The following is a 20,395-nucleotide window of genomic DNA, read 5'->3' as shown; positions in this document are numbered from 1 at the left end:
CCAGCCTCTGGAACTGAGACAAATGCTTTCTGTTCTTTAAGCCATGTAGTCCGTGCTATTTTGTTATGACAGACCAAGAAGACTGAGACAGGCTTGGACACAGGAGCATGCCTCCCAGGTTTGGGGAAAAGCAAGCAGGTCAGTGGGGCTCTAAGAGAGTGAGAGCGAGTAAAGTGGTGGAAGTGAGGTCAGAAAGAAAGCAGGGGTCAGACTACGTGGGGCTTGGAGGGCTCATTCATCATTCCTCAATTTGTAGTAAACTGTTATAATCCACATGTGGTGCTGGGGATATAACAGGGAACAAAATCCTCAGGTACTAACAAATAATCACATAAATAAATGTGAATAAGGTACACCAATAAATAAGCTATTTAAAGAAAAATTATAGGGCCCCTTGAAGGTTTAGAACAAGGTCACCCAAACCCAGGGACCAGGGAGGCATCAGAAATATCTCCCTGAGGACAAGACCTCCCCACTAAGATCTGGGGGTCAACAGGATTTAATCAGGAAGGCAGGGATGAAAAGGTAAAGGAGGGGAGAGGATTTAAAAAAAAAAAAAAAAAAAAGCCTCTGCCTTCGACTCAGGTCCCAATCCCAGTGTCCTGGGATGGAGCCTCGCATAGGGCTCTCTGCTCAGCAGGGAGCTTGCTTCCCCCTCTCTCTGCCTGCCTCTCTGCCTACTTGTGATCTCTGTCAAATGAATGAATAAAATCTTAAAAAAACAAAACAAAACAAAACAAACCCAAACATAACAAAAGTCTGGCTTAAATAAAACAGGTTTGTGGCTTCCTTTCCCCCCTGCTGGAGGCCTGCGATCTCTGCTGTGCATAGGCATTTATGATGGACCTCTTCATCCTAATGGCTCTCTGAAAAGTCTGGCATGAAGAAACCTATTTCATGAAGCCCATGTTTCCCAAACTTATTTGAATACCCACTATTTGGGGGGCAATAATGCTTATACATCCGATTCTGTAGCATGTCTTTTAGAATATATGTTGCTGTGCATGTTAGAGATTAAGAGCACTGCTAAACTAGAGGCACAGATCTGGAGAGTTAAAAAAAAAATTTTTTTTTAAAAGACTTTATTTGAGAGAGAGTACGAGTGGGAGGGGCAGAGACAGAGGGAGAAAGAATCTTAAGCAGACTCCCTGTGGAGCCCAGCATGGGGCCTCATCTCAAGACCCTGAGATCATGATCCCAGCTGACACCAAGAGTCGGACGCTCAGCCGACTGCAGCATCCAAGCACCCCTGAAGTTACTTTGAAGGGGGAGAAAATCAGTAACATTTAGCTAATTCACAAGTGACATAAAAATATTATGATGTTTATTAGAACCAAGAGGATCTATAGTGTCATGGACAAAAGTAATTTTAATAACGATAAGGCTAATCTGGAATAAATTTAATTGGAAGTATGCTGGCCATATGATAGTAAATAGAAACTTGGTGACTGAAAAGGATGGGCAGAAAACCAGAAGTTTATTACCTCTAATATTCAGACTCATTTTGGACTAAAATTGTACAAGATTTCTGTAGCCCAACAATGAAACTGAGTTCTTGTTGACCCTATGGATTAAAGGCTTACATAGTTAATACTTAAAGAATGGAGATTAAATGGTACATGGTCACAGAGGGTCTGTGACCACCACTTCAAAGTTAGGTCTCCCATATATTTGGTACGCCCTTAAAAATATATAAAGGGAAGGTAGTTTGGTCCCAGAGGATTATTTAAGATTCAATGAGTAGCAACACAGGGAACAGAACAAAAAATATTTTTTAAAAATCAGGTTTACCATGCAAGCTTCTCTTGCTTGATGTATGGATGGATCTTTTTCTAATATGGATTTATAGTCCTCCAGGGCTTCATCTAGCTTGTCCGTTTTCTCATACAACTCCGCTCTCCTCAATATTGCCCTGATATAGCCGGGGTTTAACTGAATTGCTGTAAAAAGAGAAGAAATCATTGTTACCATGAAGAAAAAGGGCCTATGTGCCCAGCGATACTGTGTTTCTTTATTAACCATCCTCCAAGGGTCTAAAAGGAAAAGTCATTTGTCAAAGGCCACACCTGGCACTGGCACACTTTCTCTGTAAAGAGCAAGACAATACATAATTTCCATTTTGCAGGACACACCATCTCTGTCACAACTACTCAACCCTGCTACCACAGACCATATAGAAGTAAATAAAGATGGCTGTGCTACAAGAAACCTTAGCTTATGGATACTGAACTTTGAATTTCATGTAATCCTCCTATGTCACAAAATATTTTGATTTCCAACCATTTAAAAATGTAAAACCATTTTCAGCTCGGGGCCTGTCCATAAGCAGGTGGCAGGCTGGATCCGGCTTGCTGGCTGTAGTTTAGGAAACCCAGGTCTACACCTGAAGTCCTGTTTTCACATACCTGCCCTTTGTCTAGTTCAGAATAGGCGAGAACACAGAACCCACATTCACAGTGGAAAAGTGAGAGAGAATTTTAAAGTACAAATTAAAGAATGGAAGGAAAAGAGTTTGGTGGCAGACTCTGCTATCATTCTCTCTTTTCTAGGCCTGAACAACCGAGGTTATGCCTTGACTACCAAGGTTATATTTTTGGCTAAACCCTCACTGTTCCTTCAGACTTCTGTTCCAACACCTTTAGGTCACTGATGCTTAATATCCTTTCCTTTATCCAGCAGTGCCTGCCCTTCTAAAAATCCTATGCCCACGTTTTGGATCAACTATACTGCATTTCTCCTACTCTTTTGAGTTATTTCTTTTTCTGTTAGAAAGCAAGGTCATGCCTCCGTAACTTTTTTCCTTCAAATAATATACTCAGTTTTTATTCATACATGTTTTCAGTAATGATTTCTTTAGTACCTAATATCTGTATCTCATGTAGTGTATCTCTGGAGTATAGTGGTAAACAAGACAGAGTTCTCCTTCCACAAAGCTTTAAGCTACTCTAGTAGGCAAGAGGAGACAGCATACAGGTATGTAATTTCAGAGAGTCACAGTGCTACAGAGAAAAATGAAACAAGGTAGTAAATGCAAGTGAAAGGGGAAATAAGTTAACTTCAGACAGTGGTGAAAGTCTATGAAAAGGCAGTATCTGAAGGAGACCAGCCATTTAAAAGGAGAAATATACCAGGAAGAGGGACCAACAAGAGTAAAGGCTCCAAAACAGTAACAACCTTGGCATGTTAGTGATGCAAGCAAAGACCAGATCATGGAAGCCTTGTTGGCCAGGAAGGAAGTTACACTTTTTCCTAAGTGTGATGAGAAGCCACTGGAATGGTTTCAAGCAGACTAGAGATATTATCTGATTTACAGTTTTAAAGGACTTCTCCCCCTGGCTGCAGTGTGGAGGACAAGAATGAAAGCAGTAAGAAAGCTGGCAGCCTACTGTAGTAGTCCAGATGACAGAGAATGCTGGCTAAGCTGGTCACTGTGGAGAGGGAGAGAAAAAGCCAGATTAAGATTATGTCTTTGAATTAGAAAGTCTGCCAGCAGGACTTACAATTAATTTAACTATGTGGAATGAAAAAAAGAGAATAAGCAAGTGAATGGGTGGTAATGCCATTTATAAGAATGAAAAAGGCCTAACTGCAAGTTGTTTATGGGTATGTGGATGAGTGGACTGGGGAGGTTCCAGTCTGTTCTGGATACCTTAAATCTATAATGCTTACCAGACATCCAAGAATCTTGAGATGTCGAGTTTGCATGGAACAGAATTAGTTCCAGCCAACATATAATAGGTAAAAAGAACTTTGCTAGATTCAAAGGTACTAGCAGTTTCATTCAGATATCAAGAAATACCAAGTATAAAGAAAGAAAGCCAACAGAGAAGGTAATTAAAGAAAAAAAAGGATAGGAATTCATGCCGAGCATAAGTAGGACTAGATAAACATACAAAGTACCTACTAACTCTTCAATTCTCTCAGAATGTATTATCCAAAAGATGGAAGACTGAAAAAAAAATTCTAAAAACTAGTAATTTCCTAGAAACTCAAGAGTAAGATATAAGGAAAGGTGATGATGTGTGTTCTCCAAACCAAGCTGGTTAGAAAGGAAAGACAATGGTCTGGGCTATCAGGAAAACTCTGGATAAAAACCCAAACCAACCAACCAACCAAAACCCAAAGACATTCTACAGCTGGGAGCATCTCTATAAGTTAGTGGGATGAAAAGACCATAATAGAATTCAGGTATCAGAGAGCAAAGTCTCAGTTCACTGTGTGGAACCTGAAAAGGTAATTCAAATGATGGCAAGTGGGTCTGGAAGCATTACTGCATGTGAGGGGAATACCAATTCCATAACAGAAGCTGCCCCTCACCACAGCTGCCCCCCTCTCTATGAACACACAGATACAGATGCCCTAGTAGCACCTAAGATCCTCAATTTCAATCCCCAAAGACAGTAATTTAGACATTAACAGGAAGTGAACTCTGTTCCACAGGCTTCTGTTGCCAAGGCAGCTTTGAATTTTTCTTCACATACTTACTAATATAGGATACATTGACAGAACTATCCATTCACATGCGTGTTTATGCTAAGATGACTACTACACAGCACCTCTAAGAAGGCTTAACTATAAAAGCTTCTTTAAAGGTCCCAGAGTGAGGGTATACACATACGCAGTTGGCCCTTGGACAACGAGGGGCGCTGACCCCAACCCTCACACAGCCAAAAATCCATATACCTTTTGACTACTTCAAAACTTAACTACTAATATAGCCGACTGTTGACCTCAAGCCCTAACAGCAATAAAAAGTTGATTAATATGTACTATGTATGTTCTATGTATTATATACTGTACTCTTACAGTAATGGAAACTAGAGAAAAGAAAATCGTAAGAGAAAATACATTTCGGGTGCTTTACTGTATTTATTGGGAAAAAAAAGCCATGTATAAGTAGATCCACGCAGTTTAAGGGTCAACTACACACACCTGACTATTTGTCCAGCTGAGGTAATGCTCTTTTATATAACATGTAACAAGACTAAAAAGTTGTACCTTTGTTGCAGTCACTGATGGCCATCTCTTTCTTGTCCTAAAAGGAAATATAACATTAATATGTGACACTCTACTTCAATCTTAATGGCTCAAAGGCTCAATGACATAAGCTGACCATTAATAACTGCTTATGGAGATGCACAATGCTCTTCAAAGAAATCACATGGAAACATGCATGTTATTTACAATAAGCTTAAATTCAAAATACAGTGACAGCTCTGATGTGCAAACCTCCTAGCAACAAATTATTCAAGTTGTTTCTTCCTAACATCTTTAAAGACTGTTGGAATTGACCTATTATATTGTAAGGTACTTCACATTAGAATGCTGATACTGAGAGAAAGTTATGATCAATAAGCAGGGCAAATGAGTGACTATGAGTAACTGTTGATAACTCTCCTCTTTGGCTAAGCTGTTATATTATCACACCCAGGGTGGTATCTTTCAGAAAGCATACAGATGGTTCATTATAGACACACAGTGTGGCTCGTCATTAGTCTTGGTTACAAATCTTTTTTTTTTTTTTTTAAGATTTTATTTATTAATTTGAGAGAGAAAGAGAGAAGTAGGGGCAGGAGCAGAGGGAGAGGAAGATAATCTCCAGCACACTCTGACGCTCAGCTTAGAGCCCAAGGCAGGGCTCCATCCCTGGACTCTTGAGATTATGACCTGAGCTGAAATCAAGAGATAGATGCTTAACTGACTGAGCCACCCAGGCAGCCCTTGGTTATAAATCTTAATTTAGCGGTGAAACAAAAATACAAAACATTTCATAAAATAAGATATCTAATTTACTTCACTGAATCTAGAAGCAAGGCACAGTGAGAACAATGATGGACATCTAAAGAACTAGATTGTAATTCCAGTTCTGACAGTGACCTGCTATTTAGCCCCTCAAGCTCTAAAGTGTCTATTTTCCCCAAATTAGAAGTTTTCTACAGTATTACAGAAATGTTAATTCAACTAAATATTCAGTAGGGGAGCCTGGGGCTCAGTGGGTTGAGCATCCAACTCTTGACTTTGGTTCAGGTCATGATCTCAGGGTCATGAGGTTGAGTCCTGCATTGGGCTTTATGCTCAGCAGGAAATCTGCTTGAGATTCTCTTTCCCTCTGCCCCATCCCCTCTCAAAAGTGTGCACACACACTAATAAATAAATCTTAAAAAAAAAAAAAAAAGAAATAAATGTTCAACACTCCCATAATGGCTACTATAGAAAATACTAAATATTTTGCACAATACTTTAGATCAATGTCTATCAAACTGAGTTTCAGACTTCAATCAAAATTCCAGGATGGGGAGTGACTACCTAATGGGTAGAGGGTCTCTTTCTGGGGCCATGGAAAAGTTCTGGAACTAGACAGTGGTAAATGGCTGAATACTGTGAACATACGTAATGGTACTGAAACATACAGTTTAAAATGGTTAAAATGGTGAATTTTAGGTCATTACAAATAAAAAAGGTTTTTTATTTGTATAAAATAAATTTTATTTTACCCATAACAAATAAAAAAGGTTTCAGAGTCATCTGCGAGGCACTAAATATAGTTTATCTCTTCCAACGCTCATCATTAAAAATTCACATATTAAAAGCTCTATGAAGTCCTATGGTAAAGAAATCTGTATAACTTTGGGTAAGTCAGTATTTTCTCAATTTACTGTACTCCTATAAATCTAGGACACACAATTTCACAATTTAAAGTGTTTAGAACAGGAGTAAATCTTTACAACTTATGTGTACACTTGTGGTGGTATTCTCTGGGCCCTTAAGAGACCACTAAGTTGCAGTGCAGCTTATCAATAATCAGCTTCCGCAGATCAAGTAATTATGGTATTTTACCACAGAATCCTTTGCAGTCACAGTCACCCTCAGGCGTTATTTGCGGCTAAGAGTGGTAGTCTCCAAAGGGCTGTGTATAAAAAAAATCAGAACCTATTTTCCACCCTTTCATAACTTATATAAGATACACATACCATAATGTACACAAAACTTTGGGCCTACACTTTTAGGGCTTTGTCTGCTCTTGTGTAGCCTGGCTTGGAGCTGAAACTCTACCTTAACTCCAGTTTGCCTTTTCTTCCCAGATGTGAAATGTAAAGCTTGGTCAGGGTCACTCAGTCAGGGATGCTGAGCCTGCAAATGTGCCTTCAGAAATTCTTCTTAAAGCAGTTAACCCACCACTTCTTGAAAGCCTCAGAATATGCTCCTTAAATCACTTTAGTGCATTAATCCTGGAAGTACTCACGTCTCTAATTATAGAATCTTCTTAAAATATTAAGAGTACAATTTCAAAGAATAAAACAAAACATGTACCAACAAACCTACCCTTCATATAGGAAATAGTCATAAAACAACTTCTTCTGAGTTCTCCTCAGATGTGACAGACAAAAGACCAGCAAGACCATACACATTTCCTAACTTAAGAACTGGTCGATTATGCTAGCTCAACCTAAGCAGTATCAATAACTTAGCAACCATGGAAACAAAGAATCCCAAATCTCAGGAGCCAAATGGCCTTTTCCTGAAATCGAAGACATTCCTGATCTTATTTCATAATTAGTTTCCAGTCTGAGAATGTGACAAGGTATCTCTAAGAAGCAAAAGCAAAAAAGATTTTTTCCAGCTAAGTGTGAATTCCGATCAGTGGTAGAATATATTAATGAATATTGTTCTATGTAAACTTAAAACAAGTATTTTATTTTATTTTTTAAAAGACAGCACTTATTTGACAGAGAGAGCAAGAGTGGAAGGGGGGAATGGCAGAGGGAGAGGGAGAAGCAGGCTCCCCACTGAGTGGGCATTGAACTCAGGTTCCTGGGTTCATGTCTTGAGCCGAAGGCAGATGCTTAACCAACTGAGCCACCCAAGCGCCCCTGTATTATTTCTTCTAACAAAAATGTCTGTTTGTATACTCTAATTATTTCTTCTCCCATTCGATATGAATCACTTTAAAAATACTTCACCTTAGAAACTGAATTCAATAATAAAACATACGAAAAGAACCAAAAAACAAAACACAAACCCTTTCCTGATGTGCAGTCATTCAAGTATTCCCTACCTCACCCCTTTTTAAAAAAAACCCTGGTCATCAAAAATGACTTTGGTAGAGGCTCTAGAGAATTTCAGGCAACAAGAAAAAGTGACATAATAAATACCTGATACAAACAATAAAAAAAAACAAACAAACAACCAATTTAACCCAATCGTGACCTTGCTTTGTGGTTGCTTAAAGGTATGCTAAGTAATCTCTTCTTTGTGCTTTGGATATAAATAGCCATATTTAAACAAATGGTTTCCCCCCTACCCGCTGCCAAAATTTCACATCATTTCAATCCACTTAAATTGACATGTTGACTAAATAGGAATAGCAGACAAATCAGCAACAAATCTAACTTTTATTTTATTTTTTAAAAAATATTTTATCTATTTGAGAGAGAGAGAGAGAGGGAGAGAGTGCCTACAGGAGCACAGGAAGGAGGGAGGGTGGGCGCAGCAGAGGGGAAGCAGGCTCCCAAATGAGCTGGGAGCCAATGTGGTGCTCAATCCCAGTAAATAAGGACAGGGTTAAGGTATAGGCAGGGAGAAGTAGGGGCCCTTGGCTGGGCTCTGACACTATTCTTGGCAGGCAGAAGTGCTAAACTAGAGTGAACAAGATATAAGGAAATAGACTACCTGGCCTCAGGTGTTAGGGAGTACTTTTCTTTGGGGGCTACACTATCATAGAAAATGGCCAAACCTCGGGGGGCCTGGGTGGCTCAGTGGGTTAAGCAGCTGCCTTTGGCTCAGGTCATGATCTCAGGGTCCGGGGATCGAGTCCCGCATCGGGCTCTCTGTTCAGCGGGGAGACTGCTTCCTTCTCTCTCTCTCTGCCTGCCTCTCTGCCTACTTGTAATCTCTCTCTGTCAAATAAATAAATAAAATCTTAAAAAAAAAAAAAAAAAGAAAAGAAAATGGCCAAACCTCAAGGAATTAAGTCATTAAGGCTGTTATCAGTAGTCCATGCTCAAATCAAGGCGTCACGAGAAGCTCAAGGCTACAAGCTTCCCAGTCAGTTCTCAATAAAAGACTGCCAATAAAAGCCCTCAGTGAGGCCCTATCAAGACCTCTCTACTTCTAGAGAGCTTCTTCTTTGCTTTCTGCTCTCACGTTCACTTAATGAACTTCCACTTCGCCCTTCTGTGTCCGCGGGATTCATTCTTTGACTCCGGGAGACAAAAACCCTGTGATCCTGTGACACCAGGACCCTGAGATCATGACCAGAGCCCAAGGTAGACACTTAAACCAGCTGAGCCATCTAGGTTGCTAACTTTTAGTACCAATGTTGTACAAAACCAGTACACCTGAACATTTGCCTTCATTAACTCAGTTCTCAATCCTTTAGAAATATAAAATGCTCTTGAACTTTCCCTGACACCTATTTTACATTTAGGGGCACCTCTCATCCCAACTGTTGGACAGTTCTCCCTGTGTCCACACTTTTGGCAGAGAATCAGAATCCTAGCAATAAGCATTTCAAAGTCCAGAGTTTTGTTTATTTATTTATTTAATTTTTGGGAGAAGATTTTGTTTATTTATTTATTTGACAGAGAAAGACCCAGGGAGAGAGGGATCATAGGTGGGGGAGTGGGAGAGGGAGCAGCAGGTTTCCAGCTGAGCAGGGAACCCGATTCAGGGATAGACCCCAGGACTCCAGGATCATGACCCAAGCTGAAGGCAGACACAATGACTGAGCCACCCAGGCACCCCCAAGTCCAGAGTTTTCATTGGTGTTTCCTTCTCCCTTTGAGTCTTTATTGAGAATTCCAGAGACCTAAATTAAGCAGCTGTAGCTCTTCTAAGACATGCACTACTTGGCTTTTTGCTTCATTAACTTGCCCTAGTTTGGTGGAGACTTTGTCAGCCCTTCGCCATGAAGGCGTTCAATCAGCCACTCTCATAAGGAATGTTAGCAATAATCTGACTCAGGTTTTTTTCAAAATACTTTCCTATCTTCCCTATGCCCTTTACATCAGGGAAATACATGTGCAGGAAAACGGAGGCAGCAACTTTAAGCCCCTTTTCTTTTTTAAAAAGATTTTATTTTTAACTTATCACTATACCCAACATGGGGCTCAAACTCACAACCCTGAGATCAAAGAGTCACAGCCCCTCTGCTAATTTGAAACAGAATCTATCCTATGAAAACACTCCAAGTTCATGTGCTTCTTAAAAAGAAAAGGTCAAAGACACATACCTGTTTCATCCTTGCAGCAGCTCTATTTGAAAACAGAATAGACCTGTCTTTCTGGAAGCAGGATGGGCACATCTGAAGGGCTTGACTATAAGAACTCTCAGCTTCTGTATAATCTGAGGATAAGGTAAAAGATAAGAGGTCATTATGATTTTATTCCTGGTATTACTGTATTTGATAGTATCTCAGAATGCATAGCTTTCCATTCACAGAACAAAGGTCTCAAGTAGAATGTTCTGTATGTTTAACTTTTATTTGGCTTATCAATTTAGTAAGGAATAATGAAAGGGGATTAGGGAACTGGACAGATGAAAGAGACTAAAATCTGGGATTAATGGCTTGGGATAAAGACAAAAAATCTATGTACATATTTTCATTAAAGATATGCTTTCATGCAGTCAAGCTGGCCAAAACTGCTTCCTTAAAATGTCTGGAGACACATTTTATGGAGCTAAGAGCAACAATGTAAAAATCAGTAGTTGGCTACAGACCTTAAAAGAGAAAATGGTGATAAATTTATTTACTCTCTGTCATTCACAGAATTATGGTCAGGGTACTAAAATAAAATTGCCTGTTCATGCCTTTCTCAGGTCTGAAATATTTAACACTAAAATACAAAGAGATAAACTTTCAAAATCAGAACCATTAGTACTTAGGAAAAAAAAAAGTGATGACTGCTAAACCAGATGTAACGAAAAAAATTTTAAATCTAAAAAGTAGGGGATAATGTTACTACTCCTAGTTTTCTAAAGCATATGCATTTTTAAAAAAGATTTTATTTATTTATTTGACAGAGAGAGAAATCACTAGTAGGCAGAGAGAGAGGGGGAATCAGGTTCCCCACCAAGCAAAGAGCCCGACTTGGGGCTCGATCCCAGAACCCTGAGATCATGACCTGAGCTGCAGGCAGAGGCTTAACCCACTGAGCCACCCAGATGTCCCAAGCATATGCATTTTGATATAGTTCTTCTTCTTCTTCTTTTTTTTAAAGATTTTATTTGGGGCACCTGGGTGGCTCAGTGGGTTAAAGCCTCTGCCTTCAGCTCAGGTCATTATCCCAGGGTCCTGGGATTGAGCCCCGCATCGGGATCTCTGCTCTGTGGGGAGTCTGCTTCTCCCTCTCTCTCTGCCTCTCTGCCTACTTGTGATCTCTGTCTGTGTCAAATAAATAAATAAATAAAATCTTTTAAAAAAAAAAAAAGATTTTATTTATTTGTTAGAGAGAAAGACAAGTAGTGGGGAATGGGAGACAGAGACAGAAGCAGGCTTCCGGCTGAGCAAGGAGCCCTGCTGCAGGGCTCCATCCCAGGACCCTGGGATCGTGACCTGAGCCAAAAGCAGAGGCTTAACCCACTGAGCCACCCAGACATCTAAAGCATATACACTTTACATATGTGATAGAAGGTTATTATAAGATCAAATAGTTACCACAAATTAACTCAATGAACACTAATTATTCTTAAGCAAATATAAGAAACACAGGATGACAAGCAGAACATCTCTCTACTTAAGGCAGCCAAAGAAAAAGGCACATGAAAGACTAAAGTACAAGCAAAACACTTTCCAGACCATGCTAGAACCACTGGGCCAGTTTTCACAGAATTGTTCCAAGTGAGGAAGGGGGACCCTGCTTTTACTTTTACATCAAAGAAACAGCCAGCCTCTTAATGTTTCAGAGTAGTTTTCCAAAGTATCAGCTGAAAAGTCTGCCCTACCTCTGGTTCTATAGTGGATTACATAAAAGAAAAAGTATGCAGGTGCCAAGAGACACAATGTAACTGGTCACCGTTAGGTGCAGGTTATCTGGACCTGGTGAAAAATCAAATTCCAAGGCGTTGGGAAGCAACAATGTACTGTTAGCAGTTTAGGTTTGCTGTTTACAAATATTTTTGGTGTTTCTTCACACTCCAAGACAGAATGAGGAATCAAGATGACCAGACATCAGTGCTGATATAAGTGCCTTACCTCCTCTCTTAAATTGCGCATTTCCCTCCTCCTTTAGTCTAGTGCTCTCTTCTCTTCTCTTCTGCAAGAGATCCGACAATTACATCATTTCCCACAATATAAGCAAACAAAAAGGTTAGCTTTCGTTAGGCTACTTAAGAGGCAGCAACTTGACTTTTGTTTTTTTCAACTTGACTTTGAGAGCTGGGTCAGTTTTATCTAAATCTCAGACATAGAGAAGCATGTGGCCATATGGCTAATCATCAATTGCATTCTTTTTTTTTTTTTTTTTTAAGATTTTATTTATTTATTTGACAGACAGAGATCACAAGTAGGTAGAGAGGCAGGCAGAGAGAGAGAGAGAGAGGAGGAAGCAGGCTCCCTGCTGAGTGGAGAGCCTGATGTGGGGCTTGATCCCAGGGCCCTGAGACTGTGACCTGAGCTGAAGGCAGAGGCTTAACCCACTGAGCCACCCAGGCGCCCCATCAATTGCATTCTTGAGGCTTAAAACACAAAACCTAGGTTTCCTATGTTTATATCTTTTGCATGGAATAGCAATTTGGGTATCACTTAATTTCCATTTACTCAAAATGAAACTAAACACCACGCCCACTGGCATGTACACCACCATAAATTCAAATTCTCAATCTGCTACTTATTTTTTTTATAATTTTTAATTTTTTTTATTAACATATAATGTATTATTAGCCCCAAGGGTACAGGTCTGTGAATTGCCAGGTTTACACATTTCACAGCACTCACCATAGCACATACTTTTCCCAATGTCCATAACCCAACCACCCTCTCCCAAACCCCCCTCCCCTGGCAACCCTCAGTTTGTTTTGTGAGATTAAGAGTCTCTTATGGGTTGTCTCCCTCCTGAACCCATCTTGTTTCATTTATTCCTTTCCTACCCCCCAGCCCCCCCACATTGCCTTTCAACTTCCTCTTATCAGGGAGATCATAATTGTCTTTCTCTGATTATGCTTAGCAAAATACCCTCTAGTTCCATCCACATCATTGCAAATGTCAAGATTTCATTTCTTTTGATGGCTGCACAGTATTCCATTGTATATATATACCACATCTTCTTTATCCATTCATCTGTTGATGGACATCTAGGTTCTTTCCATAGTTTGGCTATTGAATCTGCTACTTATTAAATGAATGATCTTGGACAAGTTCCAGATCTTTCTAAGCCTTAGTTTTTTTAATCTTAAATATGAGGTTTTATAGTTTTATGGATTAATGTGAAAATATACATAAAGCTCCTAATACAGTGCCTGGAAAATAAGGGTTCAATAAATATGAGCTATTACCTTTCTGTAAAATAATTTAAAAAAGGAAATGGTTTATGTGGTTTCTGTCATGTTGAAGACAGTCAATATGTTGGCAGAGTGCACTACAAGAAGCGACTTCACCTATAGGGTCAGAGCAATAATTTTGTTCAGGCTACTATTGGGGCGTCTGAAGAAACCCAGATACATCTCTCATTTCTGAGCTTCTTCTAACAACTCAGACATTCACAGAGATGGCCAAACACCCATCATACTCAAGGGCAGGCAGAATGAATGTTATTCTGCCAAGCCATGATGGCACCTGCTGAGTCCCTGTGTGCTTTCTGCCCTGAATATCTTAGCAATATGATCGGCACAAGCAGAACTGACACAAGTGACTACCACCTGCCTCCTTTTCAAAGAGCTTAAAAAAGAGAGAGAATCCAAAAATCTCCACCTTCATTCTTAAAGCTTCTGACTAAATAAAAACTTCAAAGGAAGGAAATATAGATAGCAGGGTATTTCATGCACAGGAGAAGTCGGGAGCCTAAATGATTGGTATTCTTAAGATTAGGGAACCAAAGTAAAAATATTATATCTCTGTAGATTTGTAGAAACACTGTTAAAACAAGGGTGTTTCCCAAATATCTTATTATTATACTCTGGATGATGAATCTCAATAAAAAAACTAAAAGGTAGGTATAAAATGAATCTCATTTTTATGGTATCTACCATGTGCCAGATGTACAGCAGATACAGTAATTCATTTTTATTTTTATTTTTTCTTTTTTTCAATTTATTTGACAGACAGAGATCACAAGTAGGCAGAGAGGCAGGCAGAGAGAGAGGAAGGAAAGCAGGCTCCCTGCTGAGCAAAGAGCCCCATGCAGGGCTCGATCCCAGGACCCTGGCACCATGACCTGAGCCGAAAGCAGAGGCTTTAACCCAGTGAGCCACCCAGGTGCCACTATTTTTATTTTTTCATTTTTAGCTAGAACATATCTGGAACAGGGCTATCCTAAGGGAATCAAAAAAAAAAAAAAGAATAATATGGGTGGTGGTGATGAGAATCAAAATGTAAGACTATAGTCACATTTACTTAGTACTACCTAGGACAGAGGTGCTTAGATCATAATGTTCTCTATGCTATCAAGATTTCTGGATGCAAGCAAAAAGACTGTATCTTAGGTATAAATTTGGAGGGAAGAGGCGCCTGGGTGGCTCAGTCATTAAGGGTCTGCCTTTGGCTCAGGCCTGGTCTTAGGACCATGGGACAGAGCCCCACATCAGGCTCCCTGCTTGGCAGGAAGCCTGCTTCTCCCTCTCCCACTCTCCCTGCTTGTGTTCCCTCTTTCACTGTGTCTCTGTCAAATAAATAAATAAAATCTTCAAAAAAAAAAAAATTTAGAGGGAAGATTCACTAGAAAGATATTGGGGCTCACAGAATCACCCGGAGGCCTGAAACACAGGCTAAGAAAAAGGGCAGGACTCAGGTAACTCTGTTAATCAAGAAGCAAGAAAGCATTCATTATCTTTTAGTGGAAGAATATGCCCAAGACAGCGCTGTAATAGTAGCAAATAAATCCTATTTCCTTTTCTTTGCCCCAGTTGAGATTCAAAGTCTTGGTCAGAAGCATCCAGTGAGGGTACCTGGGTGATTTAGTTGGTTAAGTGTCTTTCTTTAGCTCAGGTCATGATTCCAGTGTCCTGGGATCCAGCTCTGCATCAGACTCCCTGCGCTCTCTCAAATAAAGAGAAATAAAAAGAAAAAAAAAAAAGAAAGAAAGGAAATAAAGCATCCAATAAGTCAAGCATAGCTCATAGGCCTTGGCTGTCAGAGAATGGAATGAGGAACATGGGGTACTGCCCACAAACATGATTACAATGCAGGAAAGTTCCTCCAGATAGGAAGGGAAGTTGGATGCTAGAAGCCAAGAAAACCCTATAACAAATCCAGCTAAAAGTTATTTCAAGAAGATGTACAGATGACCAACAGACACATTAAAAAATGCTCAGTATCACTAATCATCAAGGAAATGCAAATCAAAGCCACAATGAGACATCATCTTATACCTGCTAGAAAGGCTAAAATAAAAAAGATGAGAAGTAACAAGTATTGATGAGGAAGTGGAAAAAAGGGAACCTTTTGTGCATTATTGGTGAGAATGTAAATTGGTACAGCCAGTGTGGAAAACAGTATGGAGGTTCTTCGAAAAATTACAATTAAAAACATCATATGATCCAATGATTCCACAATTGAGTATTTACCCAGAGAAAAGGAAAACACTAATTCAAATAGATATATGCACCCTTATTCACATTTACTGTAGCATGTATTTACAACAGCCACGATATGGCAGCAACCTAAGTGTCCATCAAGAGACAGACACAGGGGCGCCTGGGCAGTTCAGTCAGTTAAGCATCTATCTGAATCTTGATTTTGGCTCAGGCCATGATCTCAGGGTCATGGGATGGAGCCCCACGTCAGGATTTGTGCTCAGTGGGCAGTCTGGTTTAGATTCTCTCTGCCCCTCCCTCTGCTCATGGGCACACTCTGTCTCTAAAATAAATAAATAAATCTTAAAGGACAAATGGATAAGGAAGTATTATAGATACATAATGGAATATTATGCAGCCACAAGAAAGATGAGATCTACCATTTGAGACGATATGGATGGACCTACTAGATATTATACTAAATGAAATAAGTCAGACTGAGAAAGACTAATACCATATGGTTTCATTCATAAGTGGAACCTAAACAAACAAAAACAAATGAATAAACAAACAAAAAGCAGAAACAGACCTATAAATACAGAGAACTGACAGTTGCCAGCAGGGAGGGGGCTGAGGGTTGGGCAAAATGAGTGAAAGGGAACAGGAAATAAAGGCTTTCGGTTATGGAGTGAATAAAAGGCACAGCCTAAGGAATTAGTCAATGATATTATAGCAGTGATATATGGAGACATATGGGAACTACACCTGTGGTGTACACAGCATAACAGATAACACTGTGTTGCATCACTCTGTTGTACGCCTGAAACTAATGCAGCATAGCGTGTCAACTAGACTGAAATAAAAATAGTGATTTCAATCCCAAGCAGCTAAAGCAACCCTTAACAAAGGAAAACAAAGCTGGAGGCACCAAGGTCCCTGATTTCAAACTATATTACAAAGCTACAGTTATTAAAATAGTGTGGCATTAGCATAAAAACAGATGCATAGATCAATGGAACAGATTAGAGAGGCCAGGAATAAACCCACGCATGTGCCATCAGTTAATTTATGACAAAAGAGCCAAGAGTATACAATGGGGAAAGGATAGTCTCTTCAATAGATGGTGTTGGGAAAACTGGAGAGCCACACTGTAAAAGAAACTGGACCACTGGGATGCCTGGGTGGCTCAGTCAGTTAGGTGTCTGCCTTTGGCTCAGGTCATGATCCCAGGGTTCTGGGACTGAGCCCTGCATTGGGCTCCTTGCTCAGCAGGAGGCCTGCTTCTCCTTCTGCCTGCTGTCCCCTGCTTGTGCTCTCTGACAAATTAAAAAAAAAATTCTCTTTAAAAAATAAAAAACCCTGGACCACTGTCTCTCATACTATACACAAAAATTAACTCAAAATGGATTAAAAACTTTTTTTAAAAAGATTTTTATTTATTTATTAGACACAGAGAGGGAACACAAGCAGGGGGAGTGGGAGAAGGAGAAGCAGGCTTCCCAGCGAGCAGGGAGTCCGATGTGGGGCTTGATCCTAGCACTCTGGGATCATGACCTTAGCAAAAGGCAGATGGTTACTGGCTGAGCCACCTAGGCGCCCCTGGATTAAAGACTTTAACATAAGACCTGAAAACATAAAAAATTCTAGAAGAACACATAGGCAGTAAGCTCCTTGACAGGTCTTACTGATGATTTTCTGAACCTGACACCAAAAGCAAAAGCAACAAAAGCAAAAATAAACACATGGGGACATGTCAAACTGAAATCTTCTGCACAGCAAAGGAATCAACAAAATGAAAAGGCAACCAACTGAACAGGAGAAAATATTTTCAAATCATTTATCTGATAAGGGGGTAATATCCAAAATATGTAAAGAACTCATACAACTTAAGAGCAAAAATCCCAATCTGATTAAAAAATGGACAGAAGATATGAATAGACATTTTTCCAAAGAAGACATACAGATGGCCGACAGGTATATGAAAAGATGTACAATATCAATTATCAGGGAGATGCAAATCAAAACCATGATGAAATGCCATCTCACACTTGTTAAAATGGTTATTATAAAATAGACAAGAAATAACAAGCCTTGATGAGGATGTACAGAAAAGGGAACCCCTGTGCACTATTGGTGGGAATGCAGATTGGCACAGTCATTATGGAAAACTGAAAGGAGGTTCCTTAAAAAATTAAATATGGGTGCCTGGGAGGCTCAGTTGGTCAAACATCCAACTCCTGATCTCAGGTCGTGTCTTATTTTTAGGGTCACTAAGTTCAAGTCCACATTGGGCTTCATGCTGGGCACAGAGCCTACTTAAAAAACTAAAAACAGAACTAACATATGGACCAGCTTCTGGGTATATACATATATATGTATGTATGTATTTTGAAGAATTTTATTTATTTGATAGAGAGCACGAGCAAGGGGAAGCAGCAAAGGCAAGGGAGAAGGAGGCTCCCCACAGAGTAGGCAGCCGGACATGGGACTCAATCCCAGCACCCTGGGATCATGACCTGAGCTGAAGGCAGAGGCTCAACCAACTGAGCTACCCAGGCACCCAGCTTCTGGGTATTTAGCTGAAGAAAATGAAAATACTAACTTGAAAAGATATATGCACCCTTAAGCTCACTGCAGCATTATTTACAACAGCCAAGATATGGTAACAACCTAAGTGTCTATCAGTGGATGAAGGGACAAAGAAATGGTATAGCCATCACTTCCAGTCTCCTTCTAGCTGCTGTCTATCCACCTAAATCTCAGCTGGTCTGCCTGAAATCCTCTGAATGCCAACCCTAGTCCCCTGCTCATTCCCATTTTGGTCCAACAAAATGAATGAAACTCTCATGACCAGGAGAAACTCACCAAACTCTTAAGTACAAGTATGCAATGGTGGGAAAGGAACAGCCTGATGAAAGAAAGTGGCTCAGGAAACAGTTACGACAGATGATAAAAAAACTTCAGTTTGCCTTAAAGAAGTTGGGGTAAACACTATCTCTGGTACTGAAGAAATGAGTATGTTCAAAGAACACTGATCCACTTTAACAATGCCAAAGTTCAGACAACCTGGGAAGTGAACGCCTTCACCGTTCCAGGCCATGCTGAGACAGCAGCTGATAGAAACGCTACTATCTCACACCAATTTCGTGAAGGCAGTCTGACTAGTTTAAGAAGACTGGCTGAAGCTCCGCCCAAACAATGTGTGGATTTGAAAAGCATCACTTTTCCATCGGAAAGGATGAGGATGATGAAGTTCCAGATCTTGTGGAGAATTTTGATGAAGATGCCAAGAATGAAGCAAACTGAACTGAGTCAACTTCTGGAAGGTAAAACTTAAAAGAGTTATTGGGAGCTGCTATTTATTTTATTTTATTTTATTTTAAAGATTTTATTTATTTGAGAGAGAGGGCACACCTAAGCAGGGGGAGCGGCAGAGGGAGAGGGAGAAGCAGGCTCCACACTGAACAGGGAGCCCGATGTGATCCAGGGGATCATGACCTGAGCTAAAGGCAAACGCTTAACTGACTGAGCCACCCAGGCACCCTGGCAGCTATTTTAAATTATGACTGTTTTAAAAAAATTTTTCATGGATCTGATAAATCTAGATCTCTAATATTTTTAAGCCCAAGCCCCTTGGACACTGTAGCTCTCTTCGGTTTTTGCTTCTATATAATTCATTCTTTGCAGCTAATTAAGGTGAAGAAGCCTGGGAATAAACTTTGAAATAAGGTTAATAAAGTTCTTTACCTAGTTAAAAAAAACAATATTGTGCCATATAGATACATACAGTGAATATTACTCAGCTATAAAAAGATGAAATTCTGCCATTCACCATAACATGCATGGTTTTTGAGGGCATTATCCTAAGTGAAATAAGTCAATAAAAAAAAAAAAAACCAGGGGCACCTGGGTGGCTCAGTGGGTTAAGCCGCTGCCTTTGGCTCAGGTCATGATCTCAGGGTCCTGGGATCAAGTCCCACATTGGGCTCTCTGCTTGGCAGAGAGCCTGCTTCCCTCTCTCTCTCTGCCTGCCTCTCTGTCTACTTGTGATCTCTCTCTGTCAAATAAATAAATAAATCTTAAACAAAACAAAACAAAACAAAAACAAATAGCTTATGATTTTTCTTAAATATGGAATCTAAACAACAAAAAAATCACAAGCTCACAGATACAGAGAACAGATTGGCAGTTGCCAGAGGCAGGGTTAGGGAGTGGGAGAATGGATGAAAGGAGTATGAAAAAAATGATATTAAAGAATTATAAAATAATTTCAATTAAAGTAAACTTAAAATCCTATAAGTAATAGCAAATTCTTTGCCAATTTTAAATCATACACCCATGCATAATTGACCAATAATGTTCTAAAAGTGAAATGAAAAGCTAGTTTGATGTTACAATATATATTAATGCCATGTAGCATATTAAGTTAAGAGAAAATTACATAATCATAAAAATAAATGCAACATAGGTCCTAAAGGTCTTTAAAATATTTAGAAATGTTATTTCAAAAACAAAAATTTTTTTAAACAACTCATCAAGTTACTAGAATTTATTATCTATCCTTTAGGAACTTACATTCTCCCCTATTTTAACTCTAATTTCAAGCTACTTTCTGATTTATAATCTATTCTCCACTGCAAATTCATCAGAAATGTTTTATGAACACAGATGAAGCACTCAGACCACCAGATTAGACGTGTGTGTGTGTGTGTATGTGTGTTTGTAAGGA

The 20,395-nt window shown here is 39.6% G+C and overlaps 1 protein-coding gene across 4 annotated transcripts in view; it reads right to left on the bottom strand.

Moving 5' to 3' along the window:
- The window catches only part of TTC1 (tetratricopeptide repeat domain 1), a 44,082-nt gene that overhangs the window by 10,189 nt on the left and 13,498 nt on the right, over nucleotides 1-20,395 (bottom strand). For all 4 annotated transcript variants that reach the window (XM_059417288.1, XM_059417287.1, XM_059417289.1 and 1 more), the window contains exons 3-6: nucleotides 12,194-12,254; nucleotides 10,232-10,344; nucleotides 4,999-5,035; nucleotides 1,792-1,940 (exon numbers count right to left, since the gene is read on the bottom strand). In XM_059417288.1, the coding sequence (XP_059273271.1) occupies nucleotides 1,792-1,940; nucleotides 4,999-5,035; nucleotides 10,232-10,344; nucleotides 12,194-12,254 (360 nt within the window). The remainder of the gene's footprint in view (nucleotides 1-1,791; nucleotides 1,941-4,998; nucleotides 5,036-10,231; nucleotides 10,345-12,193; nucleotides 12,255-20,395) is intronic.

Source organism: Mustela nigripes, chromosome 12 (genome assembly GCF_022355385.1).
Source record: "Mustela nigripes isolate SB6536 chromosome 12, MUSNIG.SB6536, whole genome shotgun sequence".
In the NCBI taxonomy this organism is placed as follows: domain Eukaryota; kingdom Metazoa; phylum Chordata; class Mammalia; order Carnivora; family Mustelidae; genus Mustela; species Mustela nigripes.
The sequence above is the reverse complement of the archived record's forward strand: the minus strand, read 5'-3'. Positions and strand labels throughout refer to the sequence as shown.